General features: G+C 41.5%; 1 protein-coding gene across 2 annotated transcripts in view; it reads right to left on the reverse strand.

The window, feature by feature from the left end:
• The window catches only part of GLRA1 (glycine receptor alpha 1), a 108,992-nt gene that overhangs the window by 37,019 nt on the left and 54,661 nt on the right, over positions 1-17,312 (reverse strand). For both annotated transcript variants that reach the window (XM_032158434.1, XM_032158433.1), the window contains exon 4: positions 1,454-1,677. In XM_032158434.1, coding sequence (XP_032014325.1) covers positions 1,454-1,677 — 224 coding nt within the window. The remainder of the gene's footprint in view (positions 1-1,453; positions 1,678-17,312) is intronic.

Consider the following 17,312-nt stretch of genomic DNA (forward strand, 5'->3'; position numbering starts at 1 on the left):
CAAAGTGGGGCAGCTGTCACACTGGCTTAATTTCCTGATGTCGAATGACCTTGGAACATCACTTTCTGCTGATTTGTCCTTGTATCATGCTGTACCAGGACTTACCTTCCTAGAGACAGGAAATTAGCCTGGCAGCAGCAAAATCCAAGCAGGCTGACCTTACCATCCCCCCAGCCAGCTGGGCCTGGATGGCCATTTCCTAAGCCTGTCACTCTTCCAGTCTGGATGTTTACTTGAGGGGATGGGAAGGTGGGCTCCTGAGCGAGGAAGGCCATGTGAGCCTCGAGTTCCTCTAAGCCTGCTCTTGATGATGAAGTTCCTAAGCTCCCTCCCCTACACAGCCTGCTCTCAGGAAAGACCGAGTTCAGTCAAACCTGAGGGTTAGGATCTATACAGCCCCTCCCACAGGCCTGGACAGTTAAGGCTCATCACCCAAAGGAAAAAAAAAATGTGTTTCCCTGAAGGACTGGAGCAGGAGGAGGAGACATTTGGGACCAGCACCCTTTTAAGCTCTTTGAAATAAAAACATATTCATATATTGATCAAATATTTGAGTGCCTATTGAATGCCATGCACTGCTATAGGACTTTGAGAGGGCATCAGATTCACACTAATACAGATTGGAATCTAGGCTCTGCTACTAACAAACTGGAAACTTTGGCAGGTTACTTAAATTTTTCTGATTCTCATTTGTCTAATCTGCAAAACGGGCATAGTAAAACCTGCTTCCTGGGGTTATTAGGAGGGCTGGATATAACACATGAAAAGTACCCGGCATAGTTAGTGAATTCTCATGAATGGTAGCTGTTATTATTACATGTGTAAGGTCATTTTTTCACCTCTTGGACATTGGTCATTTTCCTTATGCCTTAGGAGAGGAGATCAGGGACTTGGTGTGGAGGGGTGGCAGCAGACTCTGAAGGCTTTGCCCCTAGCCAATATCTCAAGGATACTCCACATCTGGAGAAGGAAATCTAAATGCCTAGACCCAGTGCAAAGTTTGGGGGATAGATTTTATAGAAGGGATGGAGTATCCCTGGCCTTGACCGTGAGCAACACCATCCAACTGGCAGGCTCATTTACTTTGAAGCTGCTGTGATTTTCTAGGCTTTATGCCTTAGCTCCTGCTATTATTGGTAATCATGCTTGAATACTGTTTCCTATCTTGTTTGATTGAAATGCTGAGTAACTTAAACCCCACTTTCTCTAGGATGGCTTTCTTAGTCTCCTTGGTTATAATAAATCATTGGCTCCTAGAATAAAATATCCCATTGTATTTTATTCTTACTTGCTGAGTATAAGTTACAGAGCTGGGTCTACCTCTTCTGCAAAGGTGTTGGGTTGCCAGGGCCTGTTCACCTCTGTTTGGCCCCTCTTTTAGAGTCTGTGCCCAGAAGGTAGTGAGGCAAGACACGTTCTGAGCAGGGAGTGGATGAACCTGGTCAGAACTCACCTGATACTGTAGAGGACATTCCCATTCCGGGAGATCCTTAGCAATTTGTTGTCTGTGGTGATCTCATGGAAGTGGGCCCCCTTCTCATTGGCAAAGAACAGGTCAGGTTTCCAGATGGAGTCCAGCATGGATGGGTCCAGGTCCAGAGAGTCATCAGGGTATTCATTATAGGCTAGGCGGGGGTCGTTCCATTGCTGCCGCAGGAAGATGTTGACCCTATAGTCCTACAGCCAGGAAATAATAAGGTGAAGGCAATGTTAGGCCCAAGGACATCAACTTTTGGAGGACCTGGGTGCTTTTGGCCAGTAAAACCTTTTCTGGAGGATGTTATTAAGTGTGGTTGCATCTTATATGGGGGTAAGACATAAAAGCTGTGTATCAGGCAAAAACCATGGGAGTCATAATTACCCCTGAAAATCCTCTAAATGCCCCATGAGGTATATTCAACCCTGAACTGAGATTATGTAAATGTTATTCTTTATTTTGAAAAAAATTAAACTAAAGAAAATTCAAAGATGGATGTAATAAACACTAGTTTTCATCATCCTGTTAATATTTTGTCATGCTTGCTTCATTTTTTTTTAAATAAGAGAGAAAATACATTGCAGATAAATTGAAGTCCCCCTTTCACCCTCAGCCCCAATACTACAGTACTTCTTAGGCACACTAAGATTTGAGAGTCACTGGTCTAGACAAATTGAAGGAATGAAAGGAAAAAATCAAAGCTGATGTCTGAGCATTCAAACTATTCTCCCTAAAGAGAACAATTAATTTTCAAGAAGTGAAGGAGGGATGGGCGGAAGAATTCTGTAGTGTTCCTGCTGGTCCTAGGGTTCATCCCATTCTGTTTTAATACCAGCCTTCTATAACTTACTGTGACATATGTTGATTTGTTTGGAAAGGTTTAATAGATGTCATGGAGTCACATCTTACTAGCTTCTTTTTTTTTTATTTATTATACTTTAAGTTCTAGGGTACATGTGCACAACATGCAGGTTTGTTACTTATGTATACATGTGCCATGTTGGTGGGCTGCACCCATTAACTCGTCATTTACATTAGGTATATCTCCTAATGCTATCCCTCCCCCCGCCCCCAACCCCATGACAGGCCCTGGTGTGTGATGTTCCCCTTCCTGTGTCCAAGTGTTCTCATTGTTCGGTTCCCACCTATGAGTGAGAACATACGGTGTTTGTTTTTTTGTCCTTGCAATAATTTGCTGAGAATGATGGTTTCCAGCTTTATCCATGTCCCTATAAAGGACATGAACTCATCCTATTTTATGGCTGCATTGTATTCCATGTTGTATATGTGCCACATTTTCTTAATCCAGTCTATCATTGATGGACATTTGGGTTGGTTCCGAGTCTTTGCTATTGTGAATAATGCCGCAATAAACATACGTGTGCATGTGTCTTTATAGCAGCATGATTTATAATCCTTTGGGTATATACCCAGTAATTGGATGGCTGGGTCAAATGGTATTTCTAGTTCTAGATCCTTGAGGAATTGCCACACTGTCTTCCACAATGGTTGAACTAGTTTACAGTCCCACCAACAGTGTAAAAGTGTTCCTATTTTTCCACATCCTCTCCAGCACTTGTTGTTTCCGGCTTTTTAATGATCATCATTCTAAGTGGTGTGAGATGGTATCTCATTGTGGTTTTGATTTGCATTTCTCTGATGGCCAGTGATGATGAGCATTTTTTCATGTGTCTGTTGGCTGCATAAATGTCTTCTTTTGAGAATTGTCTGTTCATATCTTTTGCCCACTTTTTGATGGGGTTGTTTGTTTTTTTCTTGTAAATTTGTTTGAGTTCTTTGTAGATTCTGGATATTAGCCCTTTGTCAGACAAACAGAGAGCCAAATCATGAGTGAATTCCCATTCACAATTGCTTCAAAGAGAATAAAATACTTCTCTTCAAGGAGAACTACAAACCACTGCTCAATGAAATAAAAGAGGACACAAACAAATGGAATAACATTCCATGCTCATGGATAGGAAGAATCAATATTGTGAAAATGGCCATACTGCCCAAGGTAATTTATAGATTCAATGCCATTCCCATCAAGCTACCAATGACTTTCTTCACAGAATTGGAAAAAACTACTTTAAAGTTCACATGGAACCAAAAAAGAGCCCACATTGCCAAGTCAGTCCTAAGCCAAAAGAACAAAGCTGGAGGCATCACGCTACCTGACTTCAAACTATACTACAAGACCACAGTAACCAAAACAGCATGGTACTGGTGCCAAAACAGAGATATAGACCAATGGAACAGAACAGAGCCCTCAGAAATAATACCACGTATCTACAACCATCTGATCTTTGACAAACCTGACAAAAACAAGAAATGGGGAAAGGATTCCCTATTTAATAAATGGTGCTGGGAAAACTGGCTAGCCATATGTAGAAAGCTGAAACTGGATCCCTTCCTTACACCTTATACAAAAATTAATTCAAGATGGATTAAAGACTTAAATGTTAGACCTAAAACCATAAAAACCCTAGAAGAAAACCTAGGCAATACCATTCAGGACATAGGCATGGGCAAGGACTTCATGTCTAAAACACCAAAAGCAATGGCAACAAAAGCCAAAATTGACAAATGGGATCTAGTTAAATTAAAGAGCTTCTGCACAGCAAAAGAAACTACCATCAGGGTGAACAGGCAACCTACAGAATGGGAGAAAATTTTTGCAATCTACTTATCTGACATCTTACTAGCTTCTAAACTCAATGCTTAGTTAATGTTTCTCTGATGGGACTGCAGTGTAGTTATTCCACTGAAAGAAAAATTCAGGAGTCAAATCAATTAGCCTAATGTTAGACCAGATGAAATACAATAGGTTTCTTTATTGCAGGACTTCTCAGAGACCTTAATATGCTGATGAGTTGTGTGCATCTTAAGAAGGGAATAGAATACGGTTTATTTTGGCCATGGAATTCTTATATTTGTGCATGATGAGTATCTTCTATAGAATATAGGTTAGGAATGGCTGTCCTAGTCAAAACTCCATCCCCACCTACCACCTTTTTTTTTTTTTCCGGATGAAGAAACTGAAGTCCAGGGAGAATTGAGACTGGCTCAATGTCACTCTGAAAATGTAGGGCCAGAGCTGATTCTAGAGCTCAAGTGTTCTGACTCCTAGCTGAGAGTTTGCTCAATAGCCTCAGCTGATCCTAGAGGAACTGAAAGAGTCCATTCAGTTTCTATTCACAAGGTGTGGAGCTATTATGGTATGGGTAGATCTCAATAGCAGAAAACTGGGTCATGCAGTTAAGAAATATTTCCATTAAGAAAGTTTTCGGTTAGGAGCGATGGCTCATGCCTGTAATCCCAGCACGTTGGGAGGCCAAGGTGGGAGGATTGCTTGAGCCCAGGAGTTTGAGACTAGCCCGGCCAACATGATGAGACCCCGTTTCTACCAGAAAGTACAAAAGGTAGCAGAGTGTGATGGCACATGTGATGGCCTGTACAGTAGCCTGTAGTCCCAGCTACTCAGGAGGCTGCTGTAGGAGGATCACCTGAACCCAGAGAGGTCCAGGCTGCAGTGAACCATGATCATGCCACTGCACTCCAGCCTGGGTGACAGAGTGAGACTCTGTCAAAAACAAACAAACAAAACAAAGAAAGAAAGTTTTAAATTTTGTTACAGAGACATTGTAAACCTGGAGTTCATGAATATCATGACACAAGTAGAGTTTAGGATATATTTGTGTTTCCCAAGCAGGAAAGGCATAGCTCTCTGTGTTGGATCTCCCAAAGGGTCTATAATTCCCCAAATGATTAATATCCTCAGTTCAAGTCCAATTTTAAATGCTTTCCTCCAAGGAATAATCTCCACACATGAGGACCAGCTATTGCTTTTTCCCAAGGGTGCTGGATAAACGAGGTCATGCAATATTTTCTTTTGGAATGCTGCTTGTAAATCCTCATCAGTCTTGATCTGTTATCAGCAGGGATAAACTAAAACAAACAACCTTCCTCCCCACTCTCACCCTCACCCCTGCTCAATTCCTCCTACAGCTCATGCTTCAGTCTGTTTGCCTATAGAAATATCAATAGCTTCATAAAATGTTCCAAGAAATTTTATAGGATTGTTCTGTAATTTAATTGCAGCCTCTCCCTCCAGCCCCATAGAAAGTGACATTTGGCCTCATAATCTCATATCTTATAAGTCCCATGGTGGTGGAAGAACTTCAGGCCTGGCCTGAGTGTTGGCTCTTTGTCCTGATGATGGTAATGGACAACTCCCAATCTGGTCCTGTCTGATCAGGGGATTGGAAATAGTCTCTCCTTCTCCTTCTCCCTTGGATTTTGCACGAAGTGTGTGTGTGTGTGTGTGTGTGTGTGTGTGTGTGATGATGAAGCATTGGGCAAGTCACATCAGAGTGAACAGACTATGAATGGTTGGGCAGAAAAAGCCTTCAGTCCCCAAGCCCCAGCTGCACTTTTGATGTTCTTGCCAGTGACATGTCAAGTCCATTTATGTGGCTAGCAGGAAGAAAAGAAAGTGGCATTTCTTCAAATGGTCTGTTAGGCAGCAGGCGCCGTTCTAGATACTGTCACATACACTTAATCCTCACAAAACCCCTGCAAGCTAGACATTCAGATTCCCATAGTGAGGGTAAGAAAACAGGTTTGGAAAGGCTGAGAAATGTGTCCCAGGAGCAGGGCCAGTGAGTGGCAGAGCTAGGACTGGAATCAGCATCAGCCTGAGCCTCTAGTGAGCACTTATGATTTAAGTCACATGGTGTGGACAGCCAATCCTGTGTGAGGGACACTTTCTGTCAGCCTCATTGCTCATGCAAATTCTGCCTTCTCAGCTTAAGGCTTATCTCCTGCAGGAGACCTGATGCCCCAGGCTTCCCTGACCTCTTCCTTTTTGATCTCCTAGCAAGACCGAATCACCTGGAACGTTTAATTGAACACCTCTTCACTGTGTATGTCTTATGTCCTCAGCTTGATTGGGAGCAATTTGAGCGGATGAACCAGACCTTATATTTTCACTGCACCATCTCACCTAGTCACTCAGTCAGTGCACCTATGAGCTACCTAGTACCTATGAGAAGGAAGAGGAGGTAAAGTCAGAAAAAGCTGGAACAGATGGGCTTTTCTTATTTTATATCTGGAAAGACTGAGACCCAGAGGGGAGAGGTATTTCCTAAGATCACACAACAATTCAGTAAAGAATCTGGAATTAGAACTTGGCTCTGCTTCTCTGAGCCTCACTGTTAAAAGAAGTTAGGCTAGATCGTCTCTAAGAACTTTTCCAAATCCAACAGCTAATTGTTGTTAGTTTTATTTTTTCCAACAACATTTAACTGAGCTCTCTTAAGTGCCAGATACTATTCTAGGCACTGAAGAATCCACTGAGAACAAGAAAGATATATTTATTCAGCTCCAGAGCCTCCAGTGTAATGTTTGCACCACACTGAGATAAGGGCTCTGATAGGGGTTAAACGTAGGGTGCTAGGGAATATAGAAGACAGGTTCCCATCTGGACTTGGGGGTGGTGATCAGGGAAGTCTCCAGGTAGAAGTGATATTTCAGATGAGACCAAATATGGTTGAGCCAAAGAGGGAAAGCACTTTGGGTGGTTGTAAGTGCATATGTGAAGGCCTAGAGGCAAAGCAAGAGTGTGGCACTTTGGAAAGAATAGCAAGTGAATGAATAGAGGAGTGGGAGGACGCATGCAGGGTCTTGCAAGCTGTACTGAGAAATTTGAACTTTTCCTAGTAATAATGTGGAGCGTTTGAAGAATTTTAAGTAAAGATGGACATTATTACATTTGCATTTTATTACTAATATTTAAAAACGTTTTACTGTTATTTCAGAAGCAATACAAGTTGACAGTAAAAAATTTATATTTTAGACATACATCATCTAAAAGAAGAAAAACAAAATAAAACCCATCTCTTTGTATTTCATAATGAGTCTCTCATTATGAAATGAATAACGAAAATTAGAGCGAGAGATGGAGAATGTATCTTGGTGTCCTCAGGCAGCTTGACTCCTACTGGCAGCGCCTGCCCTAGCAGCTGCTACCCAAACAAGTTGCTGCCATTGATTTCCTCCCTTAAATCGGCAAACAGCAGTGAGAAATGCAGTTCAGAAGAGATCAATGTAATTGGTGTAACAGGCCGAAAGCTAAAGGCTGTTTTGCTTATTTGGCCATAGCTATACGTATGTTGGTTGGTGTTTGACATGCTGGGGCCATGTTCAAGTTCAGGGACTGGAGGAGCAGCAGTTGAATTCTCCACCCTAGAACCCGAGGTTCCACCTCTGGGAGCTGGCTTCTAGGTCTCAAACTCTCAAGGGTAGCTCACAAACCGGAAGCAGGAGGGATTCCCAGAGCTCTGATTCAACAGTGTTCAGCATCAACTCACCCATCCTGCCTCTCAGATTCCTTGATGATCTAATTTCTGGTAACTGGGCAACTAGCTGCCCTGCTTATGAGACCAAGGTAGAGCATTAACTCATTCATTTGTTCATTCATTCATTCCACAGACATTTATTGAGGGCTTCATATGTACCACCTGAAGTTGGATCTGTCCCCCATGTCTACCCCCACTGTGCCTCATTTCAGATTCTAACCTCTCCTAATAAACTCCTCTAAACTCAGTATTGTGATGAAGTAGAAAGCATGAAGTGTTTTAGTAGGATAGAGCTAAGAGCTTGAGCAAGAGTGTTGGTGGGAAGGGTATGTGGAATGCAAGAGGTGGGCCCATTGCAGTCAGAACCAAGAGACATTGCATCAAGAAGTAAACAAAAGAACCAGATTCTTATACCTTTTAAAGTCTCATCATTCCAGCTCCCGAGGGGATATCTCATCTCTAAACTCGGTCCAACTCTATTAACATTTATGAGGCTGATTGGGAGTACAGTGAGAGTGGAGGCACAGGGTCTTCATTTCTATACTTAAAGAATTCAGTTTACCTAGCAAGCAAGATAAGGCATGGACACAAATATCTACCACACAAAATTGAAAGTGAAAGGGTCATAAGAAGTTCTAACAGGCTGCATGCAGTGGCTCATGCCTGTAATCCCAGCACTTTGGGAGGCCGAAATGGGCAGATTGCTTGAGCCCAGGAGTTTGAGACAAGCCTGGGCAATGTGGAAAACTCCATCTCTACAAAAAAAGTAAAAATAAAAAAATTAGCCAGGCATGGTGGTGCGCGACTGTAGTCTCAGCTACTCGGGAGGCTGAGGTGGGAGGATCAATTGAGCCCGTGAGGTTGAGGCTGTAGTGAGCCATGATTGTGCCACTGCACTCCGGCCTGGGTGACAGAGCAAGATCCTGTCTCAAAAATAAATACATAAATAAATATAAATAAATAAATACTTTTAACAAATTGCCATTAGAGATGATTTCCAGCCAGGTTGGGCAAATCTGGAAAAGCTTTTCAGGAGAAGGTAGCATTTGTGGTGGCCCCTTTCAGTTTGTTCCATCCTCCAGAAGTTAGCATCTCTAGATCTAGTATTGTTCTGAGATGTGAACGGTATCCGGTTTCACCTGGAACAAGTCCAGTGATATGCTCTAAGCCTATACGTCTCACATCTTTGAGATAAGGGTAACACATTAAGACTAGGGCTGCAGCCTCAGAGTATTTGGAATTAGAATATGTATAATTGGGGGTAAAAGGAATCTCATGTAGAAGAAATAGCACAAGCAGAGGTGTGTAGGCAGGGGCATTCAAACAGTTCAATTTAGCTCAACCATTAGCAGCATAAATAATAATAATTGCCTCTTATTGAGGCCCTATTATACACCAGGCATTATGTCTTAAGCATGCCATACATGTCAGCTTATTTTATCTTTAAAACAATCTTATGACTTGGGCATTTTCAACCTAATTTTATAGATGAAGAAGGTGCAGGGAGATTAAATGCTTTGTCTGGATTTACACAGTTAGGAAAGAGTGGGGCTGGAGTTCAAACCTGGTTTGTCTGATTACATAAAGTTCATGCTCTTAACTACTCTGCTGTGATAAGGCTGCAAAATGAATTAATTTGACTGTGGGTATCCTTAACTGCCAAACCAAGGTGTTTGGATTTTATTTGCTAGCCAATCTAGCACCATTGAAGACTTAAGCAGTGGGGTAATGTCACAGTTTGATTTCAGGAAGATCAGTATGGCAGGAACCACTGTAGACAACTGGAAGCAGGAGAAAACAGGTACAGAAAGACCTGTTTTAAGGCTGTTGTGACAATCCAATTGGGAGGTAATAAAGGTTCTAAACTAAGAGCAGGAATGGAGATTGGAGCTAGATGAGAGAATCATCGTTCTTATCATCATCATTTTCATCATCAAATATTACAGCTAGAAAGAACCCTGGAGACTTCTGCCTCAACTCTCTCATTTTACAAAAAGGAAGGCTCCCTCAGGGGCACACAGCAATTCAATTGACTGAGGTGGAAACTGCATGCAGGAATCCTGTTGGACAGATGTGAAAACTAAAGCCCTAAAAGCTCAAGTTCCTGCTGCTCGTTACTGGTAAATCCAGAATTGATAATAACAGTGCAAATAATAATAATATTCTGAGACTTTACCACATGCAAGAAACTGTGTTAAGACCTTTATGTGTGTTATTTTATCTTCACAACAACCCTGTGATTGATGTAGGTTCTATTGTTATTCTCATTTTGCAGAGAAATCAAGGTACAGAGAGGTTAATGTTCCACTCATGACACTGCATAACTAATAAATGACAAAGCGGGGATTTGAACCCAGGACATTAATGTCAGAGACCAAGCATTTAACCAGTAGACTACACTACCCATGATATCCCAGATATGAACTGAGTGACAGTTTGATTTGATGACACCTCAATGTCACTGGGTACGGCCTCTGGCTGCTATGACGTACCTGTGGGTTTTTAGATGCCCACAACTAACAGGAAGTATTGAAAAGGGCAAAGGACAGAAAGCTTCTGCCCTAGATTTAGCAGTCTGCTAGTGCTTTATTTCTGCCTTGAGCCATGGATTTGATCTGCTGTCTGCTCTATACTCAAGTCCAGTGCTTGTGAACTGCCCAGATCCCTGTCTATTACCTGCTTGGCCCCAGAAGCTTTGTGTCTTGAATTTCTCCTAAGTCACCATGCTGCCTGGTGCATTCTCATTTAGATATCATACAATCAGAGCTACATTTGTTGTAAAAAACTGTAGATGGTTTGGACCAGTGGAGCTTAGCATTTTTGTTTGTCCTTAGGGGATCACTAAAGATCAATGTGAATTTAATAATTACATAAAAATGTGAATAGCAGTTCTGTTTATTGGGTGTATTGGATGTCTGACATTTGCTAAAATTTTTTTTTTTCCCCGAGATGGAGTCTCGTTCTGTCACCCATGCTGGAGTGCAGCGGCGCAATCTCTGCTCACTGCAACCTCCGCCTCCCAGGTTCAAGGGATTCTCCTGCCCTAGCCCCCCAAGTAGCTGGGATTATAGGCACCTACCACCATGCCTGGCTAATTTTTGTATTGTTAGTAGAGACACGGTTTCACCATGTTGGCCAGGCTGGTCTCAAACTCCTGGCCTCAAGTAATCCACCCGCCTTGGCATCCCAAAGTGCTGGGATTACAGGCATGAGCCACCACATGGAACTTTCTATGTATCATATTGCTAAACTTTTTGGCTGGGCGCGGTGGCTCACGCCTGTAATCCCAGCATTTTGGGAGGCTGAGGCGGGTGGATCACCTGAGGTCAGGAGTTTGAGACCAGCCTGGACAACATGGCGAAACTCCGTCTCTACTAAAAATACAAAAATTAGCCTGAACTTGGTGGCAAGTGCCTGTAATCCCAGCTACTTGGGAGGCTGAGGCGGGAGAATTGCTTGAGCCTGGAAAGTGGTGGTTGCAGTGAGCTGAGACTGTGCCACTGCACTCCAGCCTGGACGACCAAGCGAGACTCCACCTCAAAAAACAAAAACAAAAACAAAACAGCAACAACAACAAAAAACTTTTCATCGACCGAACATACTGGGCATTATTATACTCATTTCACTGGAGAGGAAACCAAAATTTAGAGTGGTTAAATGGAGGTTAAGTTTCTTGCCCAAGATCACATAGCTAGTAGGTGCTAGGAACAGAGATATGAATCCAGGACTTCTGGTTCCCAATTTCACACTCTTTTGACAATTATAGGCTGTATCCTCCCCTTTAAAAAAAATTTTAAACCAAGTTCAATTTATTGTATTTTAAAACATCTATTTAAAATATTTTAAAAGTAAATATTTATTAAAAATTACTAAATATTTTAAACATATAATTAAACTTTTTATTAAATATTAAATACAATATTTTAGACTATCTATTGGGTAGATCAAGGAGATATAGTAGATGTAGTATACTGGGGCCCCACTGAGCCCATGGGACAGGTTGGTGCATAAATAACCTTATAATCAGTATCAGGTGAAGAATTTTGGATTGGGACATTAAGCAATGAAGTAGATTTATAACTGGTTGCCAAAGGATGCAAATGGAAGGAAGGAAGGGTGGATGTTAACCTGGAAAGAGGAAAGCTGATAGTGTTGGCAGTGCAGGGCACAATGGTGAGACATGCCACTAACAAACTTGGAAATAGGAAATTAAGGTCACCCTCTGAGAATTAAAAAAAAAAAAAATGGAGATGAATATGCAATGGAGGGATTTGCATTTTCAAATCTGAGGCCTGGCATCAATCTGAATGACCTATGTGTAATCTCAATGACTTAGGATGGGCATGTGCTTGTAATGTAATGAGAAGAACCCTGATTTATTGTATTACATCTTGTTTTGGGGACTATTTTGTAAACATATGTGGGACATTCATTCTGTAGCATAAGAAAGGGCAGTTCAAGTAGGAGGAATTTGGCAATTGGTAATGTAGCATATTCCATCACTATATTTGTGGGAACACCAACTTTCTTGCCATTAGAAGGAGGGCTTCTGTGTGGTGACACAAGGATGGTTTCTTAGAACTCTCTCTGGCTTGGATGAAATTTCCCTCAAGACTATCTACCTCTCTTTTCTCCAATTCCAGTTATGTTAAAAGCAACTTTTGCTTGGCAAGAGAGCACACTCCTAGTGGACACAGCATTCTTATTATTACAATAGAAAATCTTACTGTAAATTGGAACAATTTGGCAGTTTGATTTCCCCACTTCAGTCTTTCGTGGGTTTGATGGTCATGAGTCAGCCTTCTGGAATTTAATCTGATGAAGAGTCACGCCCTGGGTAGTCATAAGTTCACTGTTGTGACACCTCCCCTGGTGTACTGGGAGAGAATCATCCAGCAGATGGTACCAAGACTGCTCATCACCCCATGCTCTGCTCGTGATAGACTCTAATGGCATTTCTGAGGGCTTTCTCCTTGGTCCTCTCTTAGTCTTTTGTTTACTAAAGCTTTGTTGGCACCGTATCTAATTGGATAACAGTGAATAGACTTTCTCTTGGATCCCCCAGACCCAAGAAGATTAGAAGGGACCTATCATAAGCTGTGTAGAGAGACAAAAGTGTAGTGGAAAAAGGAACAACAAAAGATCTCATCCATAATAGCAACCAACCCCACAAAATATCTATGAATAAACCTAACATGAAACATGTGAGTCGTGTATATTAAAAAAAAATCCAAAACTTTACTGAAAAGCATAAAGGAACACCTGTATAATTGGAGAGATGTACTATACTTATAAAATATTGTAAAGATGTACTTTATTCCCAAATTAATCTTTAAACTTAATGCAATCCTAATTAAAACCTGAGAGGCTTTTTTTTTTCTTTTTTTTGAGATAGAGCCTCACTCTGCCGCCCAGGCTGGAGTGCAGTGGCACGATCTCGGCTCACTGCAAGCTCCACCTCCTAGGTTCACGCCATTCTCCTGCCTCAGCCTCCCGAGTAGCTGGGACTACAGGCACCCGCCACCATGCTGGGCTAATTTTTTTTTTTGTATTTTTAGTAGAGACGGGGTTTCACTGTGTTAGCCAGGATGGTCTCGATCTCCTGACTTCATGATCCACCTGCCTTGGCCTCCCAAAGTGCCGGGATTACAGGTGTGAACCACCGCGCCTGGCCATGAGACGATTTTTATAGGCCTCAATAAACTGATTCTAAAGTTCACATGGAAGAAAGAAAGGGCTGAAAGCGTTAAGAAAAACTTGTAAATGAAGAACAACAGAGGGCTTTCTCTACCAGACATAGAAATATAATGAGTCACAGAAATTAAAGCAGTGTGATATTGGTATAGAAACAGATAAACAGAGCAATGGAGCAATAAACTGAGACTAGAGACTAGAAATGTATACATGGGGATTTATTTTATGAAAAAGATAGCATTTCAAATTAGTAGAAAAACAGTGACTGTTGAAGAAATGGTGTTGGAATAATAGAAACTCAATCAGAGAAAAATAGAGTTAAGCCACCACCAAATTCTTCATATAAAATTAAACTCCAAATGGATTTAGGAGTTGCATATAAAAAAAGAAACCTAGAATATTATTCAAAATGCCCAGTCAACATATTAAAAGATGCTCAAATTCACTAGGAATCTGAAGTGCAAATTGAAAATGACAATGAAGTACCATTTTGAAAATCCCATTTGGTGAAAATAAAAAAGCTTGATAATACGTTGAGTTGGCAAGGATGAAGAGAAATAAACAGTATTGTAGGGAATGTAAATTATTGAAGCTTTTTTTGGAAGAGAACTGGGCAAAATACTTTTAAAAAAGTGAATATTCTTTCATTAAAGCAATTCTACTTCTGGAATATATCCTAAAGAAATGCAAACGGAGAGTTATGCACAAGAATGTTCATTGTAGCATTGTTTGTAATAGTGTAAAGCTGAAAAAACCTGAAAGCATGTCAAGAGAAAAGTGGTTAAATACTGTGAAATGATGGTGTCTCCATACCATGGGATTTTACCAGGAGGCTATAAAGCCTGGAAACATAGTATAATTTTGTCCTACATTTAATCTAATAATAAACAATGTATTTGTTCTCCCATGTTTCCAAATTTGGGATTGCGTAGAGAGTTAAAAAGAATGAGGTAGATCTATATGTAGCCATGTGGAGAGAGGCATCAAGCTGTGGTGGAGTGGAAAAAGCAAATTGTATCGCACAATCCTACTTATACAAAGACATGTATATGTACCTAAATGTATGAACAATCAAGTAAAGGGGACTAGTATGGTGTCCACTAAATTTTATTAACTCAGGATAGGACAAAGGGAATTGGAGGGGAGGGCAAAGCAGGGGCATTCTTATTTCTCATTCTCTTTTTCTTTTTTTATTGAACTAATTACAAAAGCTTGTTTTCATATATTACTAATGCACTTTAAAAAACTGTTCCAGGGTGCTGCTGTCCGTAAGCATACTGCAAGTGAACATTGTGACATGGCTCCCGAAATGGAAAGGTCTTTGAGGTGGAACGGGTAGAAATGGATTTTAGGGCCTAGAGAAGGTTTTCCAAGGGCTTCCTGGGGGAGGCAGAGGTTGAGAGAGAGGTCAAGAGAATGAGATTCTTGGTTCCCTCTCCAGTTCAACCAGAACCACCCAATTAAGAAATCTGTTTATTAAAGTGCTACATAAGATTTACCTTACAGCCAGGCACGGTGGCTCATGCCTATAATCCCAGCACTTTGGGACGCTGATGGGGTGGATAGCTTGAGGTCAGCAGTTTGAGACCAGCCTGGCCAATATGGTGAAACCCCATCTCTACTAAAAATACAAAAATTAGCCGGGTGTGGTGGCACACACCTGTAATCCCAGCTACTTGGGAGGCTGAGGCAAAAGAATTGCTTGAACCTGGGAGGTTCAAGCAGTGAGCCGAGATTGAGATCGCGCCACTGCACTCCAACCTGGGTGACAGAGTGACATCTTGTCTCAAAAAAAAAAAAAAAAAAGGTTTGCCTGAAAAATTGAACTAAGGTGGGACTGCTATTAAAAACAATGCTTTGAAATTCACTAACCCAGAATAAGTATGGCCCCACTTTGCTCTGCTCAGAACACTCCTTGTGAGGGCTGGGTCTATTTCTTTTTCTTTTTAAAAATTGTTATTTTAGATTCAGGGGGTATATGTGCAGGCTTGTTACATGGGTATATTGTGTAATGCTGGAGCTTGGGCTTCTTTTGAACCCATCAACTAAATAGTGAACATAGTACCCTATAGGTAGTTTATTTATTGACCTTTCATCTCAAGATGGAAATCAAGTGCTGGATGCACTTTGAGGAGAGCACCCTGGTGGTGAAGGGACTGAAAACTAGAGAGAATGGTTGAGGAAGCCAGGCTGGGAGGGGGAGGGACAGGGAGAGCCGATCTCAATTATGTGAAGGGTTGTCAGTTGATTTGGTTGATTCTGTGTGGCACTAGGGTCAGGACTAAAGTTGTGGGTAAATGGAGATTTCAGAGCTGCCCAAAGATGAAATGGGCAGCCACTTTACCATCAGGGTGCTCTCCTCAGTGCGTTGAGTTCCATCTTGAGATGAAAGACCAATAAATAAATTACTTATTGGTTGTTATGTTCACTATTTGGGTGATGAGTTCAGTAGAAACCCAAATACCAACATTATGCAATATATCCATGTAATAAACCTCCACATGACCCCTTGAATCTAAATTGGGAGGTAGTAGGTTCTATAACACTGGAGGTGTGCAAGCAAAAATTACTTGGACATGATGTTTATGGCAGGGATTCTGACAACAGATGGGGGTGTGCTTAGAGAACCTTTCCACAAATACTGACTAGCTCTTGTGATTTAAGCAGTGTGGTGGGCACTGGAAATATAGAGGTGATTGAGGGAAACAAGGTCCCCACTCTGGATGAAAAAGCCAATAAGGCAACAAACAAACAAGTGAAGTTTTAAATTTTAGATATTGCTCTGAGGATAATAGAACATGGTGATGTGATAGAGAGTAACTGGAAGAGGGGGATATTTTTAGGTAGGGAGGTGGAGAAGGACTCCCTGAAGCAATGTCTGAGCTGAGACCTGAAGGGTGAGAAGGAGCCAGGCATGCAAAGATCTTTCTGGGCAGAGGGAACAGAATGTGGTAAGAACCTTTGAAAGTTGTTGCAGGATTGGAAGTAGGAGAATTCTGTGATCCGATTTTTAGTTTAAAATGATCCTTCTAGCAACTATGGGAAGTGGTAGGGGGCATGAGGAGGGGAAGGAAGGACACCAGTTAGGAAGGAGACCAGTCAAGCAGGAGAGAGATTATGCCAGTTTTAACTAGGAGCTGAGAGCAACAAAGTGGGAAAAAAGTAGATGGATTTAAGTTTTATTTTTGTGATTTAAAATGTCTGCTTCATTAGATCAACTGATCCCAGGATAGGTTGACTTTGACTTATGACTAAATGACTGCTCTCTAGCCAATGTGTTAATATTTACGGTTGGGTATAAAGGGCTCTTTTTTAAAAAAAAAAAAAAGATGGGGTCTTGCTTTGTTGCCCAGGTTGGAGTACAGTGGCACAATCATAGCTCACTGCATCCTTAAACTCCTGGGCTGAAGTGATCTCCTCTCTCCTCAGCCTCCTGAATAGCTGGGCCTACAGGTGCATGCCACCATGCCCAGCTGATGTTTTAATTTTTTTTCGTAGAGATGGGGTTTCACTTTGTTGCCTAGACTGGTCTTGAACTCTTAGCTTCAAGTGATCCTCAGCTTCCCAAAGTGCTAGAATTATAGCCATGAACCACCACACCTGGCTATAAGGGGCTTTTGATCTCCTTGTGTGGTAGCTGTTTTCTTGTATCTTGAGGTCTTATTTGCAAATACCCAAAATGATGGATGACCAAGGTCGTTCTTGTGACACAAGTTCTTATAGGACTGGACAAATCCTCCCATCCAAGTACTAACCAGACCTGACCCTGCTTAGCTTCAGAG

This window comes from Hylobates moloch, unplaced genomic scaffold, assembly GCF_009828535.3.
Source record: "Hylobates moloch isolate HMO894 unplaced genomic scaffold, HMol_V3 SCAFFOLD_6, whole genome shotgun sequence".
In the NCBI taxonomy this organism is placed as follows: Eukaryota; Metazoa; Chordata; class Mammalia; order Primates; family Hylobatidae; genus Hylobates; species Hylobates moloch.